Raw genomic sequence first — 20,410 nt, 5'->3', positions numbered from 1 at the left:
ATTTTCAGATAGACACAGAAAGGTGTGTGCTCACGTGCAGGTATGTGTATAACAATAACTGCGGCCGATGCATCACAGCACTCCCTGCAAAATAATCCTGCAATAATAATAACAAAAACATGGAATAATTCGGTTTTACTCGCTCCCTTCTGGTTCCATCTGGCTCTGCCTCCCATTAAAAGCTGTTTATGACTCAGTCTGCTCTCTCCTTCACTTATTGCAGTGCTGGATGGCAAATGAAATGACGGTAAAGTGGTTTTGTTCGGCCCGTCCAACTCCACTGTGTGTAATGCATCTGCTCAGAGCACCATGTCTGGCCCCTCATCTCCAGGCCGAGGCCCAAAGGCTCGACTCAATCTCACATTCACACTTAAAAATTGACAAATCAAGGTCGCTCTCCAGCTGATGAGCAGATTTCTCAGGTCAGAGGGCAGCTGCTTGTGGTTGTCCCCTGGGTGAGGCCAGGGTTAAGCTTATTGTTTTTCCTTGTATTTTATTGTACAACAGATCTGGAAATGCTCTATATGAATACATTAGTTTTGATTTAGTTATGGTAATAAATAATAATAGGCCCATTCTTTCACACAGATCAAGTTCAGGGATATTTTTAGCTTGTCATGTATGCAAAACGTGATAACGTAAAGGTCAGGGGACTGTGCATGCCACCTCGAGTTCATGCTGGTTTTTGACATACTGTCTTATTGCTGAAGCCTGTCTCATTTAATTTGCATCAATAATGAGCTTTTAACTTTCTGGACTCCATTTTTCTTTTATCTGAATATTTCCACCCCAAGTGGTTACATTTCCAGAGACACTGAATGTAAGGCTGAATTTAAACATGATGTATGTAAAATAATCAGTATAAAACATTTGGGTTTATGTTACCCTGCTTCAATAGCAGCCTTACAAACAGGAAAAAAAAATAGATTTCCAAGCTCCTTGAGTGAGCAACATTTTATTTCCTCTATTAACAAGTAGTCAATGTAAGCTACAAGAACTTCAACTCTGGAAATATATTTTTAAATTAAGTTTTCAAGCTTCAGAACCAGGTACAAAAACTTACTGCCTGCTTCAATCTTGCTTTAACACATCTTTTAATAAGAAAAAAAAAATTGTGTGATTAGAATGTACAAGGCAGAAGAAATGACCTTTTACTATCACAGAGCGCAAAACACTTAAACACAAGATAAACACAAAAGTTTTAACATCAACTTGTAAATGTCAGCATGTGTATTTTCTTTTGTTATTTTAAGAGCATATTATAATTCAGGTTGAATGAGTCATCTGGTATTTAATCATGTGTCCAAAATCCAGGCAATTCAAACATCTAACATGTCCACATATGGTGGTTCAATTATACAAACAGGTCTTTTTTTTTTTATTTTTACAGCACAAGAAAGTGAAATTGGCATTGGACAGGTTTTAAAATTAAGGACTGTACATAATTGTAGGGTGTGCCTTAGGCAAGGAGACGAACAGTTTTTCCAGTAACTGTCAAGTAATCCTCATCAGCCAGGGCTCGCAGCGCCTCGTCAAACAGCTCCTTAGTGATCGCCTTAAACAGAGCGACAAAGAACAAAGTGATTACAGGAAATGGCTGTGTTGATGATAGAAACAGACAATTTATAATTTCAAAAAAGCATTCGATACTTTCATAACTCATTTTCTTTGACTAAAATGTGTTTTATTAGCAGAGCTGTAGTTCTGTTAATGCACTTTAACTTCTGTCTAATGAAGTTTGAAAAGAATTTTAGAGTAATGTCATCGAGAAAAAAAAAAAAAAAAAATCAGCTCTGCTCTTGTTCTGCAGTATTTGAAACTATCGTTCTCAAAGAATTTGATGTGAATTGTAGTCACTTAATACAGAGATAGGCAAAATAAACACTTACAGTTTCAGACTGTCCTCTGAGGTCGTCGAGCAGCTGCTGGTATTTCATGGCAGGCGTCTTTCCTTTGGCCTGGATCAGCTTCTTCAGGGCCTGGGCAACCTCCTCCTTACGCTTACGGGCAGTGGCACTCATACCTGTGATCAGAAACCAATGCAATGAAATACACTGCTTCTGTTCTTTGAGACGGTGTTGTCAATAATTTATAAAGCTTTAAAGAACAAATGACACATATGTATAGTGAGCTGCTGCCTGAAGTCAAAGATAACCAAACATTAAGGGCTGATGTACCAATTTTTCAAAAATACATGGTTTAAGGTTATCTGAGAACTTTTCCTGATTCTATTTAATTGTACATCTTTTATTGGTTGTAAGGTTTGCTGTACAGCAGTTTTAACACTTGTTTTGAAAGGTGCTATATAAATAAAGTATTATCACCATCTTGACTGAAATTCAGGGTGCATCACATTAACTGGTTGATAATATTTACCATGCCCTGTTGAACATACCAGTTGTGAGAATGGAGATGTCAACAAAGCCTGTCCTGGGATCTGTGGCTGACTGTTTGAGGGCCTCGCGGTGAAGCCTCTTGGCCTCCTCAACATCAATGGTCTCCACTTTCTCGGAGAAGCGCACTTTAGCGTGGGCCTCAGCCAAGCGGATCAGGGACTCCAGCTGTCGGGGGTAGGCGGACACCATGCCTCTTCCGCTGCCTATTTTCCTCATGTCCACATAAGCCTGTGGATCAACATGGACAAGGTCAGCTGGGGTCAACAAGGGCGATGCCAAAACAAAGGCTGACAGGTGTTTTAAATAAACCACGTCTGTCTTAAAACTTGAAACATGAGGCTCATAAATTGTGGCAAACGAACCTCAATGAGGGCCTGACTGGCTTCCTCACTCAGTCTTGGGCTGATGTATGTACGAGCATATGCAATGTAATCTTTCAACACAGCCATATCGAGGAACTCCTCCTCCATCTGTTCCTCGCTCTGGTAGTACAGCGACACCAGGTGGTGGGCTAGCCTGCGATCATAAGCTTCATCTTGAGGATCCAGCATCAGGAAAATTAGATCAAACCTGGTGGAGCACAAGAAGGCAGCATTAAACAGCAGTAACACAATGTGGGCCTAACACAGATGAGACAAAGTCATTAAGATCAAGCAAGATACTGGAGATAATTAAGTCATTAAGTTATATAGCACTATAGGTTATAAAGAGCCAGCCAGTTATACAGGTGTGTCTTATCAGTTCATACCCTTTACCTCGATAATCACCATGATAATGTCCAATAATGCAAAGATATAAAAATGTTCAATGAAATAGAAATCTTCTCTAAAAATCTAAACGCAGCACCCACATGTTGGTTTGAGTTAAGATCACAGTTCGGCTCGAAGGATCTTCTCTACCTGCTGACTTCACTCACAGCATTTTCACTGACCAAATTTGTGAGGATCATTTTACGTCATGTGTTTCATTGCGATTTCCTGACTGATAATAGTCACCTGGACAATAGCGTGTGAGGCAGCTGGATGTTCTCAATGGTCGTCTTCTTGGGGTTCCACTGAGATTCAACAGGGTTGGCAGCGGCCAGCACCGCCGTACGGGCATTCAGCTGGCAAATAATTCCAGCCTGCCGACAGAAAAAAAAGATCCTCAGTGAAAAGGTCACAGTGTATCCTACACCGTTGAGTTTTCAGTCTTACAGGCTCCAGCTGACTTTAAACATATCAGACGTACCTTTGCGATGGAGAGGGTCTGCTGCTCCATGACCTCGTGCAGCACAGAGCGCGTGTTGTCACTCATCTTGTCAAACTCATCAATGCAGCAGATGCCGTTGTCGCTCAGCACCAGAGCTCCAGTCTGCAGGACAAGTTGCCTGGTCTCCGGGTCCTTCATCACATAGGCGGTGAGACCCACGGCGCTGGAGCCCTTTCCCGACGTGTACTGACCGCGGGGCACCAGGTTGTACACGTACTGCAGCAGCTGGGACTTACTGGTGCCGGGGTCTCCGCAGAGCAGGATGTTCACCTCTGCACGGAAGTGACCGCGGCCCGTCTGACTGAAGTCCTTACGGGTGCCGCCGAACAGCTGCAGCAAGATACCCTGGAGGGGATATATGAAAAGCTGCTGTCAAAAAACCTTCAGTGATTGCATGTCATGTTGACTGTTTTCAGAGCTCACCGCTCAGAGTGTTGTTACTGCTCGGACAAAGCTATTTCGGAGGTTGATGTTTAAAGTCCGATTAAAAAAAAAAAAAAAAAATCTTCTGAAAGATGAATGCTGCATCTAAATAAGTCTCTTTATTTAAATTCTGTAAGGCTCAAATCAATATGAAGGCTGACAAAACAAAAAAGGTATTTAATATGCCCGTTCATTAATGAGATTGAAAGTTTTATCTGTTTGGACCACTGAGCTCTGACTAAATATCGTCTTGAAAACCCTGGTTTGAACTAAATTATTAGCATCCACATCATCCTCACAACTCAAAGTTCATGTTTTATTGGATGCTTGTACAATTTCATTCTTGCATCCATTCTCACACACCTTTTTGATGTCTTCGTGCTCGTAGATACTGGGTGCGAGGGCAGAGGAGAGGCGTTCGTAGACGTCTGGCTTGGCAGCCAGTTCCTTCAGGGTCGTCACTCTGTCTTCAGTGAAGAGCCTCTGTTCAGCCTCCTCATCCAAACCGTGAAGGCGTTTTTGGTCCGTCTTGCGGAAGTGAATGGCGTCAATGTGAGTCTTGTACACAGACTTAACGTTGCTCTGGAGTGGGTTGACACGCATGGGGACTGCTCTGTAGATACCTGTGGGGACGTTTACAGAGTCCTTATGATTTCTCCTGAATGAAACCTGGATTCATTCGCTGTCTGAAATGCTGCATTTTTCAGGTTGAAGTTACTGTATGATGATTACATAGATTGTATAATTCCGATGGATTTAGTACAGGAGTGATAATTTGTCTTCTCTCAAGAAACTTATAGCAACTAGTCAAATAAAATTTGCATCAATTCTCTCATCTGTCAAGAGCTGAGTTTTCTCTGTTGCAGGTCACCAATTATTGAATATTTTTTGATTGAGACATTGGGTTGGATTAAAAAAAACAAACAAAACAGCAAAATTGTAGCCTTGGCAATTGACATGTAAGAGCTTACCAGTGATGTTAACTCTGTCTCCTGGCTGCACTTTATCTACCAGGTCATTGTGAGCATAGACAATAGTTGTGTGAGGTGTCTGACCGGCAGGCATGTCTTCAGGAGATTCCTGAATTTTGACCTGTTTTGAAAGAAGATAAAACAGATGTCAAAACCTCAACAGCAACCCATCACTAATTAGACATATTCTGAAATTAGGTGTCATTTACTGCAAGCAATCTGCCCCGTCACCAAACTCTCGGTCCCAACGAACTCTCACCATCTGCTTGTCTGAAAAGGCGGAGCGGTTGTGAACCAGCGCCAGACTGTGGGTGGTGTTGCAGTTGCGACAAACAGCCGGTTCAGCAATGCGCCCGCGATCCACCTCCACACGGGTGCTGTACGCACAGACCTGGCACTGGAAGAAAGCCTCCTGCATCTCAGGGATGAGCTGTGAGGTGCGGATCACCATGCCGCTGATCGTGATCAGCTGATCGATGTCTGCGGAGGCAGCACACAGAAGCTTTAGTCTCAGGCTGATGCCTCACATTTTAAAAAAATCAGAGCAATGATAAATATTCACTAAATCCCACACTAAATATGAGATGGAATATCTCGGCGCCACTAAGCACCTTCTGGGTTAAGGTTCCGCATGTTTTTGGTCTTCAGGGCATTGTAGGGGCGAACTTGGATCTGGTACTCGAGAATGGAGTCTGGGAAACGCTCAAAGAAAAGCTCATTGACTGCCATGTCGAAGGTGGGGATGACTTCCTGTAAAGGAAACAAATGGCTCACGCATTAGTATAAATATGCTGTCAATGATCCACTAGAGAAAAACTTCAATTTCCATTCTCACAAAAAGAGAAAATTTAACCTAAGACTGACTACATCCTTTAGATGAAGTGAGATAAGAATATTCCCTCTGTTCTGTGCTATTAGCATTTGAAAATTGTAAATCCCCTTTACATTTTTCTTCTGTTGAAAGTATATTAAAAAGGCTTTTAACCCTTAAATGGCTGTTTAAGAGGTTAGAATTTAGATTTCTTATTCCATTCCTCAACTCAAATATATTACACATAAATAGAATATACATCATATTAATCTATACAGCCACATTACAGGAAAGTGTCCTGAGCCAAAACTTTCCAAACTAAAGACATAATGTGGACAGTAAGATTTGGCTGTAAAACATTGGGGCTTTACCTGGGGATAGGAGACGAGCTGCCTGTAAAGCTCTGCATCAAAGGACTGCACATGCAGGCAGTTCACGTTCATCACTGGGTCGCCAACAACACTGATCTGCGAGACAAACATCAACATCGATCGTTTGCATTAACGAGGATGTCTCGTGATAATAAGGTGTGTTTTACAAAGAAAACTTTGGCTAATGCATCACGACGACTCAAGCTTGAGTTAATACACCACCTCTTCCAGCTTCTGCATGTACAGAGGCTCGTTCAGGTCCAAGCCAGCGTTCTCGTCTTCAGTGGACGTCGGGTCAGTGAACCTCTGCAGGAACCTCTGGAGGCAAAGCAGCACAGAAGATGGAAACATGAACTCTCTGCGTTGAAAGACTTGGGGAATATCTTATGAATGTGTGGCCATCTACATACCTGAAACTTTTCCTTGCAGGTCCCCACGTTGACATCAGTTCCCCAAATCACCAGTCTCTGGCCTGTGTTGGAATCGCTGGCTCCATCAGCTCTGGGCTGTTGAAAGAACACGAGCCACGTTAAGCTAATTTGGTTTTTATTTTATACGCCTTCATAACGCCATCAGTCGTCCATGTTTAGTGATTGTTTGGTTTAAGACGGTTTAATGATAAATATAATAAATCTGGACTCCTCCACTGACCGGGTCAGAGTGAAGATCAACCTGTGGCGCCTTCCTGACCGAGCCCAGGTCAGGACGCTGTCTGGCTGGAGTACCGCGCACTCCGCTGCGAGGAGTCCCTTCAACTCTGGAGCTGGGGGTGCCATACATCAGAGGGGAGCTCATGTCCACTTCGGTGGGTTGGACTGTTCAAGTAAGTTGTTTTATTATTAAGCATTCCTGCGCATTTCCACTTCAGGATGAGAAATCAATCCAAATGACGTTTAACTGGCCACATCTTGTTGTCTTGTTACCTGAGGGGCGGGGGCTGGAGAGCAGAGATGTGTCCTGCGGTGCTGAAGGACTGAGCATGTCTGTAGCCGGGGAGTTGGGCATCGGCATCAGGTCCCCAGTGGAAGAATCCTGACCTCTGCGCCGCTGGGAGGGAGGCGACGTGGGACCCTCGCTGCGGGCTGACGAGGCAATTAGAGATACAAGAAGTTACAAACAGCGTAATGGAGACCAACCACCTCTTCTGGATTCCGGGTTTTTGCTGAGCAAAGAAACAGAAAAACAGATGAACTTACGTGTTGATGGGTTGGTGTTCCTGCCACGTTTGCGGCCACCAGGAGTGGATGCAGGGGAAGACATTGCTGCTATAATATATAAAGATCAGACAGATTGAAATTAGTTGACTTTCTATCAGATGGAAATGATGATGGAAGGAGATATTATTAACAGCCCTAAATGTAAAAATAGGGCCAGTGTGTTTGGCTGTGCTCAGTTCTCTTTAAGTCGGCACTTCCACTGCTCCAAGTGGAGCCCCTGAGTTTGTCCAACAATGTACATAGATGGACAATTTCACTTCTCTTCTAACTGTTTTGTCTAAAAGCAGAGATGGCTTTCACTCACACCAAAGGCAAGGGAGACAAAGTTAACTAAATATGAACATTCCTCACTGGAGTGCTGTTTTCCTGTTTCCTGCACATTTAATCAGGTTATGGATGTAAACAGAGCAAATGTTCAACAATATTGTTAATATTGTAAGTTAGACTTTCATTTCAATAGGGTTTTTAATTTTAACAAAGCCAACCCACAGTGTTCTATCAACTTAAGTTGGCTGGTTCCAAAAAAACAGCAGCCACTTCCTTCAAAATGTTAGAAAATGTTTCCATTTACTTTACTTGAACGATCATTGCGTTTTGCTGCTTTACTTAAAATATTTTCCTCGGTTGATGCCAACTTCTCCACGTCTGACATGTGGCTGCACAGTCAGACAATAAGCGGACTCCTCCTGCAGTCTCACCTCATTTAACGTTAAAAGTAAACACGAAAACGACACAACACGTTGATGCCTGTTGAGTCGGACGTGTTTAAAAGACGCTACTTTGTTTCCACTGAGATAATAAGCATTTTTATCATAAAATCCATCTTTTCTTACCTCTTCTTCTGTTGACGTCCCAGCGCTGCAGATCTGGCGCGAAACTGCAGATGACGTTATTTTCGCGGGGAACTTTGGACGAATGAGCAGCCAGGATGGGTCGCTTCCTTCCCGTCGACCCTTTCATTACAGAGGGGGGTTCAAAGGGCGTTTCTACCGATTTGGCTTTAGTTAAACTTTAAAACATCGCCTAATAGATGAAATAAACGCATCCAGAGTAAAATTAAATCAGCACATTTCTCTGTATGATAATTAGCGTACAGTCTGCGGTCCCTTCCCGTAATCTCTCCGTCATCGATGTCTGCACTGATTTGGTTTGATCCAAAAGTATTTGACTTTTTTTTTTTTTGTATATCTTTATTGACAATTTTCACAATCCATAATAAAATTTAATAAAAGTGGCAGTAGGAAGGGGCGGCACAGTCACACATCAAGGAGGTTCTGGACTCGATTCCCAGCCCTGGGAACTGTCTATGTGGCGTTTATATGTATTTGCTAAATTATGATTGGAATGCAAATGCAGCCTATTTAGAGACGACTTCAAGGACACTTAAATTGAAGATGTAAGATAATGTAAATTTCACCTTATCTCCAAATACTAATGTGTCACCAGGATGGTCTGAGAGTTTTATCACCAAAGTTATCCTGCAATTACAGTTAGTGAACACAGGGTGGCGCACTTTACGTTTACGACCTGAGTATGAAAGGAAAAGTACAGATCACTTCCTACGAGGAAAGCATCGAAACATTTCCTGGAAGAGTAAGGACATGTGTCATTTATGGAGGCTGTTTATAGAGAATACCTCTAACAACTCATCATCAGAGACAGTCTGTTCACTCCAAGAAGACCTGACCCACCACCTCCAATCTATCTGACTGATATTTATTTTACAAAATACTGCTAAATTATTTGCTATCTGAGTTATAATTAATAATTATACGACTTAATAGAAATATTCATACGATTCCAAGCCAAGGGAGGGTTTTTATAATGTCTAATAAAATGATTGGTAGATTAAATTCCTCTAACCTTTTACACAGTGACAGCCTCACTTGGCCTGTACTGTACAGTCAGTTTATTATTCAGGTTATACTTGTAGTCACAGTCCATGTTTGCCTATACTGTGTCTGGCTTTGAGTCCTTGTTCTATGTCCAGTTTTGTAGCACTCTGTGATTTAAGTAAGTGCATTTACTGCAACAAATATTGTTTGGAAGTGCCTGATTTTTGTTTTTTCCCAGTTATATATTACTTCTGCTACCTTTAGATGGAGCTATGGTGATTTTTACTTTTATATCTACAAATTAACCAGAAAAAATATGAGATTGAAGTCGTTATTTGGCAGCTAAAGCAGATTCTGTCTCTGAAAATTGATTACACACTCTTATATTCTGTTGTCTGTATATTCCAGCTGCTTTGAATGGTTATGATGTATATATGCATTTCCAGTCTGAATTACAAAAAGAAGGTATGTTGGTCTGTTTGATAGTTTAATTTCCCCCTTTTATCACAGAATTTTGTACATAAGATCACTCTCTGAATCAAGGTTTATTGTATTAACAACATGAAGGAAAAAAAAAACCACAACTAACTAGCAGCTAAGAAATAAAACAAAATATGACATTGAAAATAATCTAAACACACTCACACTGTCAATAGATCTAATGTGGTAATATCTTCTCCTTGGTTGGAAGTGAGTCATGTAGTTTAACTATATGGTCCTGTATAGGAATGTCGCAGGCTTATCCAGAATCATAAATCATGTTCCTGTTGCATCACACATGAATTTTCTTGGTATGAACTGTCACTGATCCTTAAGATGTCCACCAGCATGACACTGCCTGTACAGGCAATCTTACATGATGAACACATCCCTGTATAATTCATTACATTTGACAACTGATCTGATCTGTGGTAGACAGTAAATGCGGTTGCTCCAGTTTTTTCTGAAGTCCAACTATGACATATTTGAGCAATAATTGAGTCTCTCAATTTTTGTCTACATTATACACCACAAAATTTCAGATGGAGATTAATTCAGATTGTCTTTTTTTTTTTTTTTTTTTTTTTTGCTTCACTAGATTTGTCTGATCATTTATTGAAAATGTTCATGATTATTTTGAAGGAAACGCATTATCTGCTTAAGATATGATAGGATTCCTGATTAAACCACGTACTAATATATTAAATAGTTACAATGAGCCTGACCATGACCAGGTACAGGTATCACTAACGTGAAGAAATCAACAATAATAATCCAATAATGTATTCATTTCTTACTTTTACTTTTACTTTTAAGACTTTTTTGTTGAGGAAATTTACCATTTCTGTGATAACTTGGAGTCTCTGTAGATATGCTGCTTCTTAGTGGTCATTTAGAGTCTCTGCAACCTGTTTGCATCTTTGCGGTCACATGTTGGATCTTGCAAATGTGTGACTGACGCCCAAAGCTCCCTGATTTGTTCACCTAACTAAAATAATCTAGTCTAGCATAGTGAGTACTTGAATAAAAAGCCCCAGTGTGTTGAAAATACAAGAGTGGACTAAAGGTGGGTCTCTTTCTGGCGTTAAAGTATTTTTACAGAATATCTCTTCTTTTTGAGGCAGATGTTTTTAGACCAGCAGACTAAAGTTAGCCCCCCCTCCTCCTCCTCCCCCTCCTCCTCGCCCCGGAACAGAGCCTCCAGTATGTAAACAACTCCGCACCATTCATACTGTCGTAGTAGAAAGTGGGCGGCAGGAGCAACACGCCCCTTTCTCCTCAAATGGGAAGTCAAGGCGCACCACGTGACCCCCCTTTGGACTTAACTGGCTCGTGACAGGGCGGCACTTGTGTGACGTCAGCGGGAGGGAACGATACAAAACTGTCCGCAAAAGTGCAAAAATCTCAGAGGAGTGACAAGAAGTGTGTTGTGTCGGTCAGTCAGTGACAGGAGCCCGACAGGCAGCATCCAGGGATTAAAGCAAACAACAACAACAACAACAACAACAACAAAGCACCAGGCAAACAGAGGAGTTTGGAGGTCCAGCTGTATGGTAGCTGTGCAGCGGAGAGCTGACACATCTGGGTGCTTTGACTGCTGTGTTTTCTCCCCCAAACCACGTGGACGCAGTCAGCAGGGTTCATGTGTGACATATACAGCCTGGACTCCCACTGCGTGTCCCCACAATGCAACATGAGTTGGGCGATGGAGCCGGCTAACTTCTACGAGAGCACCAAGCTGGGCGGCCCGCAGCAGGGCCTCTGCAAGCCGGGCAGCAGGGGCGACGGAGCGGCGGCGGCGGCGGAGGACGGCAGCATGGTGGAGCTGAGCACCGCTCCGGCCATGTACGACGACGAGAGCGCCATCGACTTCAGCCAGTACATCGAGTCGATGACGGCCGTGCCCAACCTGGAGCTGTGCAACGACGAGCTCTTCCTCGACCTGTTCAACACCGTGAAGCAGGAGAAGCAGGACTTCTACACCATGCAGAGCTCGCTGCTGCCCGGCGGCGTGCAGCAGCTGACGGCCGCCTACAAGGCGGACGGCGGGCTGGAGAAGGGGGCGTTCAGCGCGCCCGTCAAGCAGGAGTCCGACTGGAGCGACAGCGACATGTCCTCGTCTCTGCCGTCCCAGATCGAGACCTGCGCCCAGACCTCCGTCAGCCTGACCACGGGACAGCCGACCCCGCCGACCACCCCGGAGCCCGTGTCCGCCGTGAGCTCGGCCAGGTCCTCCCCGCGGAAGATCGGCAGGGAGAAGGGCAAGAAGCCGGTGGACAGGCTCAGCGTGGAGTACCGGCAGAGGCGGGAGAGGAATAACATAGCGGTGAGGAAGAGCCGGGATAAAGCCAAGAGGCGCAACCTGGAGATGCAGCAGAAGCTCATTGAACTGAGCGCCGAAAACGACAGACTTCACAAAACTATCGAGCAGCTAACCAGAGAGCTGACCGGCCTCAGAGATTTCTTCAAGCAGATACCCAACTCCTCCTTTGCAGCTCTCTCCACCAGCATGGAGAGCCGGTGACACATGAACAGTATGAACTGAGCTTTCAGGAGACATACCTCAAGAGACGTTGTTGTTTTTACCATCTGTACCAGATGTATTTTAAGCTTACCATAATGGCACTGGAAAATATATGATGTTGCTGCCATATTTTTGTGGGATTTTATCTGTATTAAATTATTTTACCACTGCATTTATATGATATGATGTTATACCTGATATGGTACCTGTTTTATAATTCCAAACTTTGTATAAGAGCCAGAGCATGACCTTTTATATAGTTTGTATGAAACCTTGAAAATATTTTGTTTATGGAATCTACAATAAAAGTGGAAAAACGTGCAGAACGTGTTTGGTTTGTGAGTAGTTTTTGCACATAGGATAAGTGTTCTCTCCCAAGAAGTCAGAAGTGCAACAGGAAATAGTTAAGTCAGCAAAAATAAATTTATTGGCACAGAGTTGTACTTTTAAATACAGAGGTAGACGACTTGGGTTTTTCTAAACCACTTACAAATGCCTTAACTGAAAAATTCTCTTCTGAAAGTCACATCCAAGTTGACGAACCACATGGGCTGCTCTGACAGACACTGCATGCCGCTGGTGTACCCTTGGGCTGTCAACTCCTCATCCAAAGAAGCACATATCAACACAAACAAGACCTTGTCTTCTGGCAGCCTGTTCTCCTCAGCACAGCTACAAGCTGTCAGGGAGGCCTTGGAGGGGGGGGGGGGGCGCTGCTAAATTGGCTCAGACCAAGGCTGAGTGTGTGTATGCAAATCCTTGGGCAGTAGGATTGATATCATTAGCTACTTGTCCTGACAGCCTTTAAAGGCAGATTTCTTCCAGGCCAATCCAGGGGGCAGGTTTCCTAGTGACCACTCTGACATAAACAGTGAGGGGGCCCACCTCTTTTCCCAGGACATTCTCCACGTCGTAACCTGGGAACTGAGACACAGCCAATCACAAACACTGACACCTGGTACAGGGAAACAAACAAGCTACACACCTTATTTACTACTTCTTTATAATAATACATTTTCGTTATAAGTGCCTTTGAAGAAAATCAACTAATTATAGTTTTGAATTTAATTTGTTGAAGTTTCAAAAATATGTGAGTGCACTTAAGGCCCTGGCCTTTGCACCACACATATGAGTCAGCATTAATTGTATAGAGCACTCGTGAGATCCAGCGAAAAAAGGCCATTATCACATTCTTTGTCAGTTAGGGCTGCAACTAATCACTGTTTTCCAATTATTTTTTAATCAGTTTATCTTTTGACAGTTAACTGTAAAATGCTACATTTCTCACATGAAAAGAGACAACTTTACCTATTTTGTTTTCTCTGAGCAACAGCCTAGAAAAACTAAATGTGTTAAGTTTACCACCAGATCTCCATGTTTGAGAAGTTAGAAACAGCCAATATCAAGACAACCACATCATGGGAGCTGCAGATTATCTGCTTCAATGAACAGCATGACTCAAGGATTTTCTCATTTAGTACAGAATAGAGCTTTATTACCCTGACATGAACAGATGAGGGTGCTTTCAGGACATATTGACAGAAGATCAATGCACTGTGGAGTTCAGCCCAGTGTTACATAACAGTTTATAAAAGCACACCTACCTCATTACCCTCCAGTGGTGTGGTGTTCAGGATGGACAGGATTGTCTTTTTCTGCAGCTGTCGGGAAAGATTTAAAGGGTGTCAAGCAATTAATACCATTTTGATTGTCATCTTAATGTTGTCATAAATTATAAATGCTGAACCAAACATAATGTCCCATTTGGTAAGTACCAGATTGATAGAAGGGGTTAAAATATTAGTTTGTGGATAAGAAAAACACTGATAATTTTATCAGTTTGGTTCAGTTTTCTGATTACACAGTCACACCAAGTTTTCTATAATAATAAACTAGGTGTTAACTGAGCTCTCCAATCACTGCACCATTGTCCTATCCTGCTGCTTTTTGTGCTGTCATGCTTATATCACAACAACAAAAAACTTTTTCTTTTTATTTTCTCGTTTGTGCATTAAGCATCAATCCAACATCTAATTGTGTACGTACTACAAGTTAGAAGGTTGAAACAACTCATGTCTGCTTAATAGATATGAGGCCTACGTGATGGAGAGGTTAGTAGTCAGCCTAGATAGCATCAACACTGGACACAGACGACAGCTAGCATGAACACATCTAGTGATAAACAATCTCAGAAAGTATATTTCACTTAGAGAACATAACAACAGGAGTGAGAATCAGAGGCTTGCTCCAGCCTATCGAACAGGGAAGGATTGGAAACCCCTCCTGCAAAATCTAACTTTTGTTTTAGTGCAGATGAAATCAACTAGATATTATTAGTGCCGGTAGGTAACTCTTACATTCAGAGAGCGTCAGGTTAGCTGTATTCCCTTTATGCTATGCTAAGAAGAACCATCACCTCAGGCACCATAAAAAAGCAAATGTATTTCACAAAATACTGATTTTCCCTATATATATATATATATATATATATATATATATATATATATATATATATATATTTTTTTTTTTTTTTAAGGTCAGAATAATAAATATAATATACACCCAACACCCAAAAGCGGTGTTCTTACCTTAACTTTTAAAGTGCAACTATTCAAATTCGGAGAACGCAGAAACACTTCCAGCTGAATCTTTCTTTCTGGTTTGTCCACCACCGATTTACAAGACGTGCAGTGGAAGCTTTGACTTTGAGAGAAAAAAAAAAAAGAAAAAAAAAAGAACAAACTAAGTGTTGATCTGCCTGGAAATTTACATGAAGCTATTCTATGCAACTCTGAAAACTTACGGCTTTTCCGTAAACAATTGCAAGTTGTCACTTCCACAGTAGTTGCAGGCAGGCCAGGAATAAGCTGTGTTCTCATCCACGCCAACTATCGTCCCTGTGAACGAATTAAAGCTGTTAATAAATACAAAATACACAAAATCAACCTCCCTGTATTTGTATATAGTTCAAGGTAACTGCACTTCTTGCTATTTTCTTATGTGGACCCCCAAAGGATAAAGATTGACTAAAAAAAAAAAATACATAAAAACCAACTTATAACTGATCTCCATGTAGGTTTCAAAGTCTAAGTGCAGGTTTTTTGTGACAGGGTTTGAAGGGAAGTGATAAACGCATCCCTTTCATTTTTATCTGAGATTGTTGTGATAAATGCAGGGACGATGTATCGCCCTGCCTGAACACCATGTCACTTGACAAGCAGTGCTGCTGTCCCACAAAAACAAATATGGAACCTAAATAAGATATTGACTTTAAGACTGATAAACAGTTGATGTACTTTCTGGTTTGAGGCTTTTTCTACTTTTAATTTCCAGAAGATACTATTTTCACACAAGTACAAAAGAAAATATGTTTGTTTTATTTTTTTTCAGACACCTGACCAAACATGTCCAGCCAGAGGAGCCAGAACCAAGAGGGTTCACAGTTTGATCTTTGCCCTCAACTGTGACACAAAGTCAACAGATGCGAGAGCATTATCTGATTTGGGTTACTCTTTTACCACATTTACATAACCGTAAAGCTTCAACAAATTTATAGGAAGTAATTAATATCACCCAAAAAAATGACTTTCAAATGTTAAAGCAAATGAGACAAAAGCAGCCAAAGTAGCTCACTGATATTTTAATTAATGCTACAAAGTCAAGCTGCTTCAGTATAACGTTGTGGAGAGTATCTGGTGCTCATGAACACTAAAAAGCTTAAAAATTTAAAGAAACCACTGGATGCAGACTAATTTTATCCAAAAGAGACATGGGGGGAGTGGGGTGGGGACTGAAATGGGCCTAATTTTCCCCCATTGCACCACCTTCAACTGAAGTTGATTTCACCGAAACTGACATGAGAATCGATGTGAAGGCAACAATACTTCATGTGTCTCCATTTCTTAATGTCTCAAACAATAACAGCCTAAAGGACAGTGAATAAGAAACAGAAGAAAGCAAAGCCTTGAAGCCACATCAAGGTCTCTTGCTGAGCTGTAAACTTGTATATGAAAAAAAGACCCTCCAAAACAAGTTGTTTTCTTCCCCAGAGAAAACATTTGGGCATGTTCTACAGGAGTCACTTCAGATGATCGAGTCAGCTGAAAATCAATTGAGAGAGTGAAAGGGGGAAACTAACCTGTGAGAGTACAGAGGGAGTTGGGTGTGGTCTGCACACTCAGGGGATCGAGTCTCACGGGTTGGGACAGGGTCTTTGCCTGGAGCTCAGTCAGTGACTTTGAGTGCTGCTCCGATCTGGTTTTTGACTGGAAGCTGTCTTCAGACTCGACAGGGCACATCTCGACAACCGACTGCTCCGCACACAGGAGGACACCTACAAATTGAAGTTTAAATGTTGAATTGCCCCCAAAACAGCAGACTAGTGAGGATGCAGTGGAGGAAGAAATACATAGGTCCTTTATTTGAGAAGTTAATTTAGGTATTTGAGGTATTTGTGGTAGAGTATTTTTATTTCATGCTTCGTTTCTTTTAGCTTTGCGAGGAGCTATAGTAAGAGCCACACTCCCAATAACAGAGGGCACAGCAACATCCTTCAAATATGACCCCCACACAGAATTTGTTATTTATGTAACCTTGCATTGAAAAACAGACGGGTAAATGCTTACGACTTGGCGCCAAGATTATTTGTGGAAACCAGTGTTTTAGTGACTGATTAGACATGAAGTCAACCTCTATGGACAGAGTCCAAGAAGGAAACCACTGATGACACAGCATGTCCAGTGCAAAGCTGGCAGCAACTACCACTATATGATGCCAACTGTGGAAAAGAGGTGCAAGTCTGCTTAAATGAGGCTGTATGAGTGCAAAATGTGTGAGAATGATGACATTCAGAGACATCATGATGAAATAAAAAAAATAAAAATAATTGTAAATGAAATGATAGCTCCAAGTCTCAGGGAGTTTGGCAGGAGAGGAACTATCCAACATGACCATGATCTCAAACACAGCAACAATCAAGAGTTATTAAAGGAGAAAAAAATTGAAGACTGTGACCTAGGCAAACATGTCCACTGATGTAAAGCCACCTGAAAAACAGCAACAATATCTGATGGCAAACAAAAATTAAAAAAAGTATCTCAGTTTATAAAAATTTTTCCTGGTTACATTACTTACTTATTGAGTCAGTAAGTAGTATTTTCATGCCATTAATTTTGGACTTTCAATTTCAGTAAATGTTTCACTTGTGGCAAGGTATTTTACTCTGCTTTGGTGGGAGTTTTACTTAAGATGTGAGTACTTCTTCCACCACGAAGGGGAAACATCAAGAAAACACTTTAAAAATATTATAAAATCCCTCTTTAACACTGAATAACATCAAGCAAAGATGAAGAGCTGACAGCAGAAGCCTGCTAAGGTCACTTCTTTCTAACTCAAATTTGTACTTTTTAGTACTGACCATCATCTCTCAAAACTGATCAAATCAGTGGGGTTCCCCTTTAAGTATGAGTATTGCATGTATTACCATTACTTGTGTGGCTAATATATGGCTTATGTGTCACTGTATAAGTAGCATTTTATTGTAGCTGATCAAGATAGAGCTAGTTTTAAATACGTTATATGATGTTTAAAAAAAAAAAAAACCAGATGGGTCATGATGATTAATGTTGTCGAACAGGAGAAAAATACATTAGTTCTGCTACACAAACGTGTACACATTTTTGGGACTTTTCTCTAGCTGTTGATTTATTTGCCAAAACTGGATAATTTTGCCTCTTTGGGCCTAGAGCAGTTCCTTAAACAAAACCATATGAGACGTTTATAAGAGAAATGTCAGTTTTGTGGAACATTTCAGATGTGACAAAAGGCTGTGACCTACAGGTTGAATCTTGAAGCTTGTGTGCCTTATGAACTTTTGAATAACTAATTAACAATGGTGAGAAAAAGTTAACATCCTAAAGTACTGTACCTAAATACAATTTTGAGGTAGTTGTCTATTTTTCACGTTTCTGATGTTGATAACAAGCCTCTAACTGGTTTCTTGCTCATCTGTTTTTCTTCTGCAGGTTTGTATTTTTGGTTTGGTGCACCATAGAGGATACCAAACACCATACTCACCCACAATTTACACACACTTAGAGCATCTGCACTGTTTACACACCTCAATTATGTTTAGCTATTTTAGTTCATTTCGTTCAATGACCGCTTTTTGAACAGTTTCTATATTGTGTTATTGACATTTTTGCTTAAGCAACAAATGTGAATACTTTTACTGGAAATGAGTAGTGGGAAATAAGTTTGCCCAAACTGTCAGATACAATGCTATGAACATGAAGTGAAATATAGAAAAAAATATCTGGGAAAAGGCATTGCAGCTGCTTCAGCATTACACACAACTGGCATGTATGGTTATTTAAAGCAGGACTACCATATTAGGTCACAATAAACCATCTTATGTGACATTTACCATTTTCTTTGATGGCATCTCTGAACAACATGCACCATGCAGTGGAGGAATGTAGTGCTTCGAGGACAGCGGAAGTGAGCACACAGGAAGTGCTCACACACAGGGCCACTGTTCGTCTGCATGGTTTCTCAGAGTGCTCCTCCTGAAGACTGGGGTCTGTCAGCACTAACCAAACCTCACCATGGCCTACATCACTGCTCTGAAGTTGAAACAAGAAGGCAGAGAAAGAGTCATCATTACTTGGAAACACGTTACAACCTAGAAAGAGGAACAGTGCATAAAAAAACGCTTATAAAGCACAAATAAACGCAAACTGTCATTTCTGAAAACAGCTCCGATGAGATTATTCATTCAATGAGCTGCATACAAAGCTGATATACTAGTATGACTTTAAAGAGTGCTTCAGTGGTGTGAGCATGTGGTAAAGTCCACCAATTTGTTCTGAGCTGCTATCTCATCTTGGTCAAAGTTTAAAGGTTGAACTAATCATTAGTAAAGAATGCCAGGCCCTGACACAGATAGTCCTCTGGGCAGTGATATGAACACAGCTGTCAACGTCAGAGTTTAAGTTTTTATCAGTTTGTTGGTTCAAAGGGAAGATTGATGAGCTCCATGAGACAAATTGTTTATTCTGTTCATTTGGCTAAATTCAAATGAAATCAGTGTTTTTGCAGTGACTGAAAAGATTTAAAGAAAAAAAAAGAAAAAAGTAAAAAGTACCTGCATTCTCTTGTATAGAACAGTAGCAACAAAAGTGCACCGACAGGTTTTCATCTCAATCTGGGGAAAAAAAAAAAAAAAAAAAAAAAAAAAGATAGTTTGAGATTGACCTACTGAAGATGTGATCTCAGTCTGTAGATACTCTTGAAATGTGTGCGTTTTGTGAGTCTGTTCACCTTTAATATATCTCGTAAAGTTTGTCCAGTCGGGGGAAAGTACATTGCAGAGAAAGTCTGCCCCTCAGTGGGTTCAACAGAGGTCTCCTGACCTGACAGCAGATAGCAGAAACTCGGAGCTGGACCTGCAGGTCTGCTCTCCTATAAACAAAGGAAACTTGTAAATACTCCCCATGTTTAAGAAAAGATAGACATTTGCATCACTTTCATGCCGTGTTACCACAGATACAGCAAATAAATAGAACCTGCCAACATGTTTTTGAATTTTGTTTTTGTGGTGCAAAACTGGTGAATTCTTAAAATCCTGACTTACTTCTTTGGAGCAATTTAAAAAAAAAACAAACCAAAAAAAAAAAACCCTCCTACTATTCCCAGTTTCACATACGCTTTAATGAGTTCTCAGCGCCAGCCAACTTTCCATGACTTAACAAAACTACTTGGACAATCACAGCATGGATCCAAGTACTTTTTCGAAATGCTGCATGTATTGTGTTGTCTAAGTTGCAGTGCACTGAGATTGCAGAGCCAGCTCATTTTCCAGCCCTTTATAATAGTATTTGACATTTTGTCTATGATCTTTGAATATCTGCAGCAATAGTATATATTTGTTCCACCAAAGAAAAAGGGAGACTGGCACATTGGTAGATGTGGGCATTGATTCAGAGGTCTGGAAACAGTCTAAGATTTCCTTGACCTTTTATGGATTTCCCATATTGTGCATCATTATGAATGGTGATGAAAATTGTGGGAAAAACCCAATTTCCTTGAGGCTTTTTTCAGAAATTGGAGTTTTATTAAATCACTTGTTATT

General features: G+C 41.1%; 3 protein-coding genes across 5 annotated transcripts in view; 1 reads left to right on the top strand and 2 right to left on the bottom strand.

Moving 5' to 3' along the window:
- Nucleotides 1-954: 954 nt before the first annotated feature.
- Nucleotides 955-8,329, bottom strand: mcm4 (minichromosome maintenance complex component 4). 2 transcript variants are annotated; one of them, XM_029525157.1, is made up of 17 exons: nucleotides 8,274-8,329; nucleotides 7,420-7,488; nucleotides 7,147-7,305; nucleotides 6,875-7,038; nucleotides 6,634-6,729; nucleotides 6,446-6,541; nucleotides 6,224-6,319; nucleotides 5,653-5,791; nucleotides 5,301-5,521; nucleotides 5,042-5,162; nucleotides 4,434-4,693; nucleotides 3,627-3,992; nucleotides 3,392-3,519; nucleotides 2,759-2,966; nucleotides 2,396-2,624; nucleotides 1,890-2,023; nucleotides 955-1,555 (listed from the first exon to the last, which is right to left on the bottom strand). In XM_029525157.1, the coding sequence occupies exons 2-17, from the start codon at nucleotides 7,481-7,483 to the stop codon at nucleotides 1,460-1,462; spliced, it is 2,577 nt and encodes an 858-aa protein (XP_029381017.1). In that variant the 5' UTR covers nucleotides 7,484-7,488; nucleotides 8,274-8,329; the 3' UTR covers nucleotides 955-1,459. The 2 variants fall into 2 exon arrangements, with proteins under 2 accessions (XP_029381017.1, XP_029381018.1); XM_029525158.1 differs by having other exon boundaries at nucleotides 7,420-7,485; nucleotides 8,274-8,327.
- A 2,820-nt stretch (nucleotides 8,330-11,149) lies between these two features.
- Nucleotides 11,150-12,605, top strand: cebpd (CCAAT enhancer binding protein delta). Its single transcript, XM_029524939.1, has one exon. The coding sequence runs from the start codon at nucleotides 11,398-11,400 to the stop codon at nucleotides 12,277-12,279; it is 882 nt and encodes a 293-aa protein (XP_029380799.1). The 5' UTR covers nucleotides 11,150-11,397; the 3' UTR covers nucleotides 12,280-12,605.
- An 88-nt stretch (nucleotides 12,606-12,693) lies between these two features.
- Nucleotides 12,694-20,410, bottom strand: part of spidr (scaffold protein involved in DNA repair) — a 30,506-nt gene continuing 22,789 nt past the window's right edge. For both annotated transcript variants that reach the window (XM_029524443.1, XM_029524444.1), the window contains 8 exons: nucleotides 19,600-19,740; nucleotides 19,424-19,483; nucleotides 18,704-18,902; nucleotides 16,418-16,612; nucleotides 15,083-15,176; nucleotides 14,868-14,982; nucleotides 13,884-13,940; nucleotides 12,694-13,203 (listed from right to left, as the gene is read on the bottom strand). In XM_029524443.1, the coding sequence (XP_029380303.1) occupies nucleotides 13,084-13,203; nucleotides 13,884-13,940; nucleotides 14,868-14,982; nucleotides 15,083-15,176; nucleotides 16,418-16,612; nucleotides 18,704-18,902; nucleotides 19,424-19,483; nucleotides 19,600-19,740 (981 nt within the window). In that variant the 3' untranslated portion in view covers nucleotides 12,694-13,083. The remainder of the gene's footprint in view (nucleotides 13,204-13,883; nucleotides 13,941-14,867; nucleotides 14,983-15,082; nucleotides 15,177-16,417; nucleotides 16,613-18,703; nucleotides 18,903-19,423; nucleotides 19,484-19,599; nucleotides 19,741-20,410) is intronic.

This window comes from Echeneis naucrates, chromosome 17 (genome assembly GCF_900963305.1).
Source record: "Echeneis naucrates chromosome 17, fEcheNa1.1, whole genome shotgun sequence".
Classification (NCBI taxonomy): domain Eukaryota; kingdom Metazoa; phylum Chordata; class Actinopteri; order Carangiformes; family Echeneidae; genus Echeneis; species Echeneis naucrates.
The sequence above is the reverse complement of the archived record's forward strand: the minus strand, read 5'-3'. Positions and strand labels throughout refer to the sequence as shown.

Excerpts from the sequence above, each read along its gene's own strand:
- mcm4 (XM_029525157.1), bottom strand. The coding sequence starts at position 7,483 with ATGTCTTCCCCTGCATCCACTCCTGGTGGCCGCAAACGTGGCAGGAAC. Across the intron at positions 6,730-6,874 it reads TTGATCTTCACTCTGACCCG|CCCAGAGCTGATGGAGCCAG; the intron begins GTCAGTGGAGGA and ends TTCTTTCAACAG. Across the intron at positions 6,542-6,633 it reads CCTGCAAGGAAAAGTTTCAG|AGGTTCCTGCAGAGGTTCAC; the intron begins GTATGTAGATGG and ends CTTTGCCTCCAG.
- cebpd (XM_029524939.1), top strand. The coding sequence starts at position 11,398 with ATGTGTGACATATACAGCCTGGACTCCCACTGCGTGTCCCCACAATGC.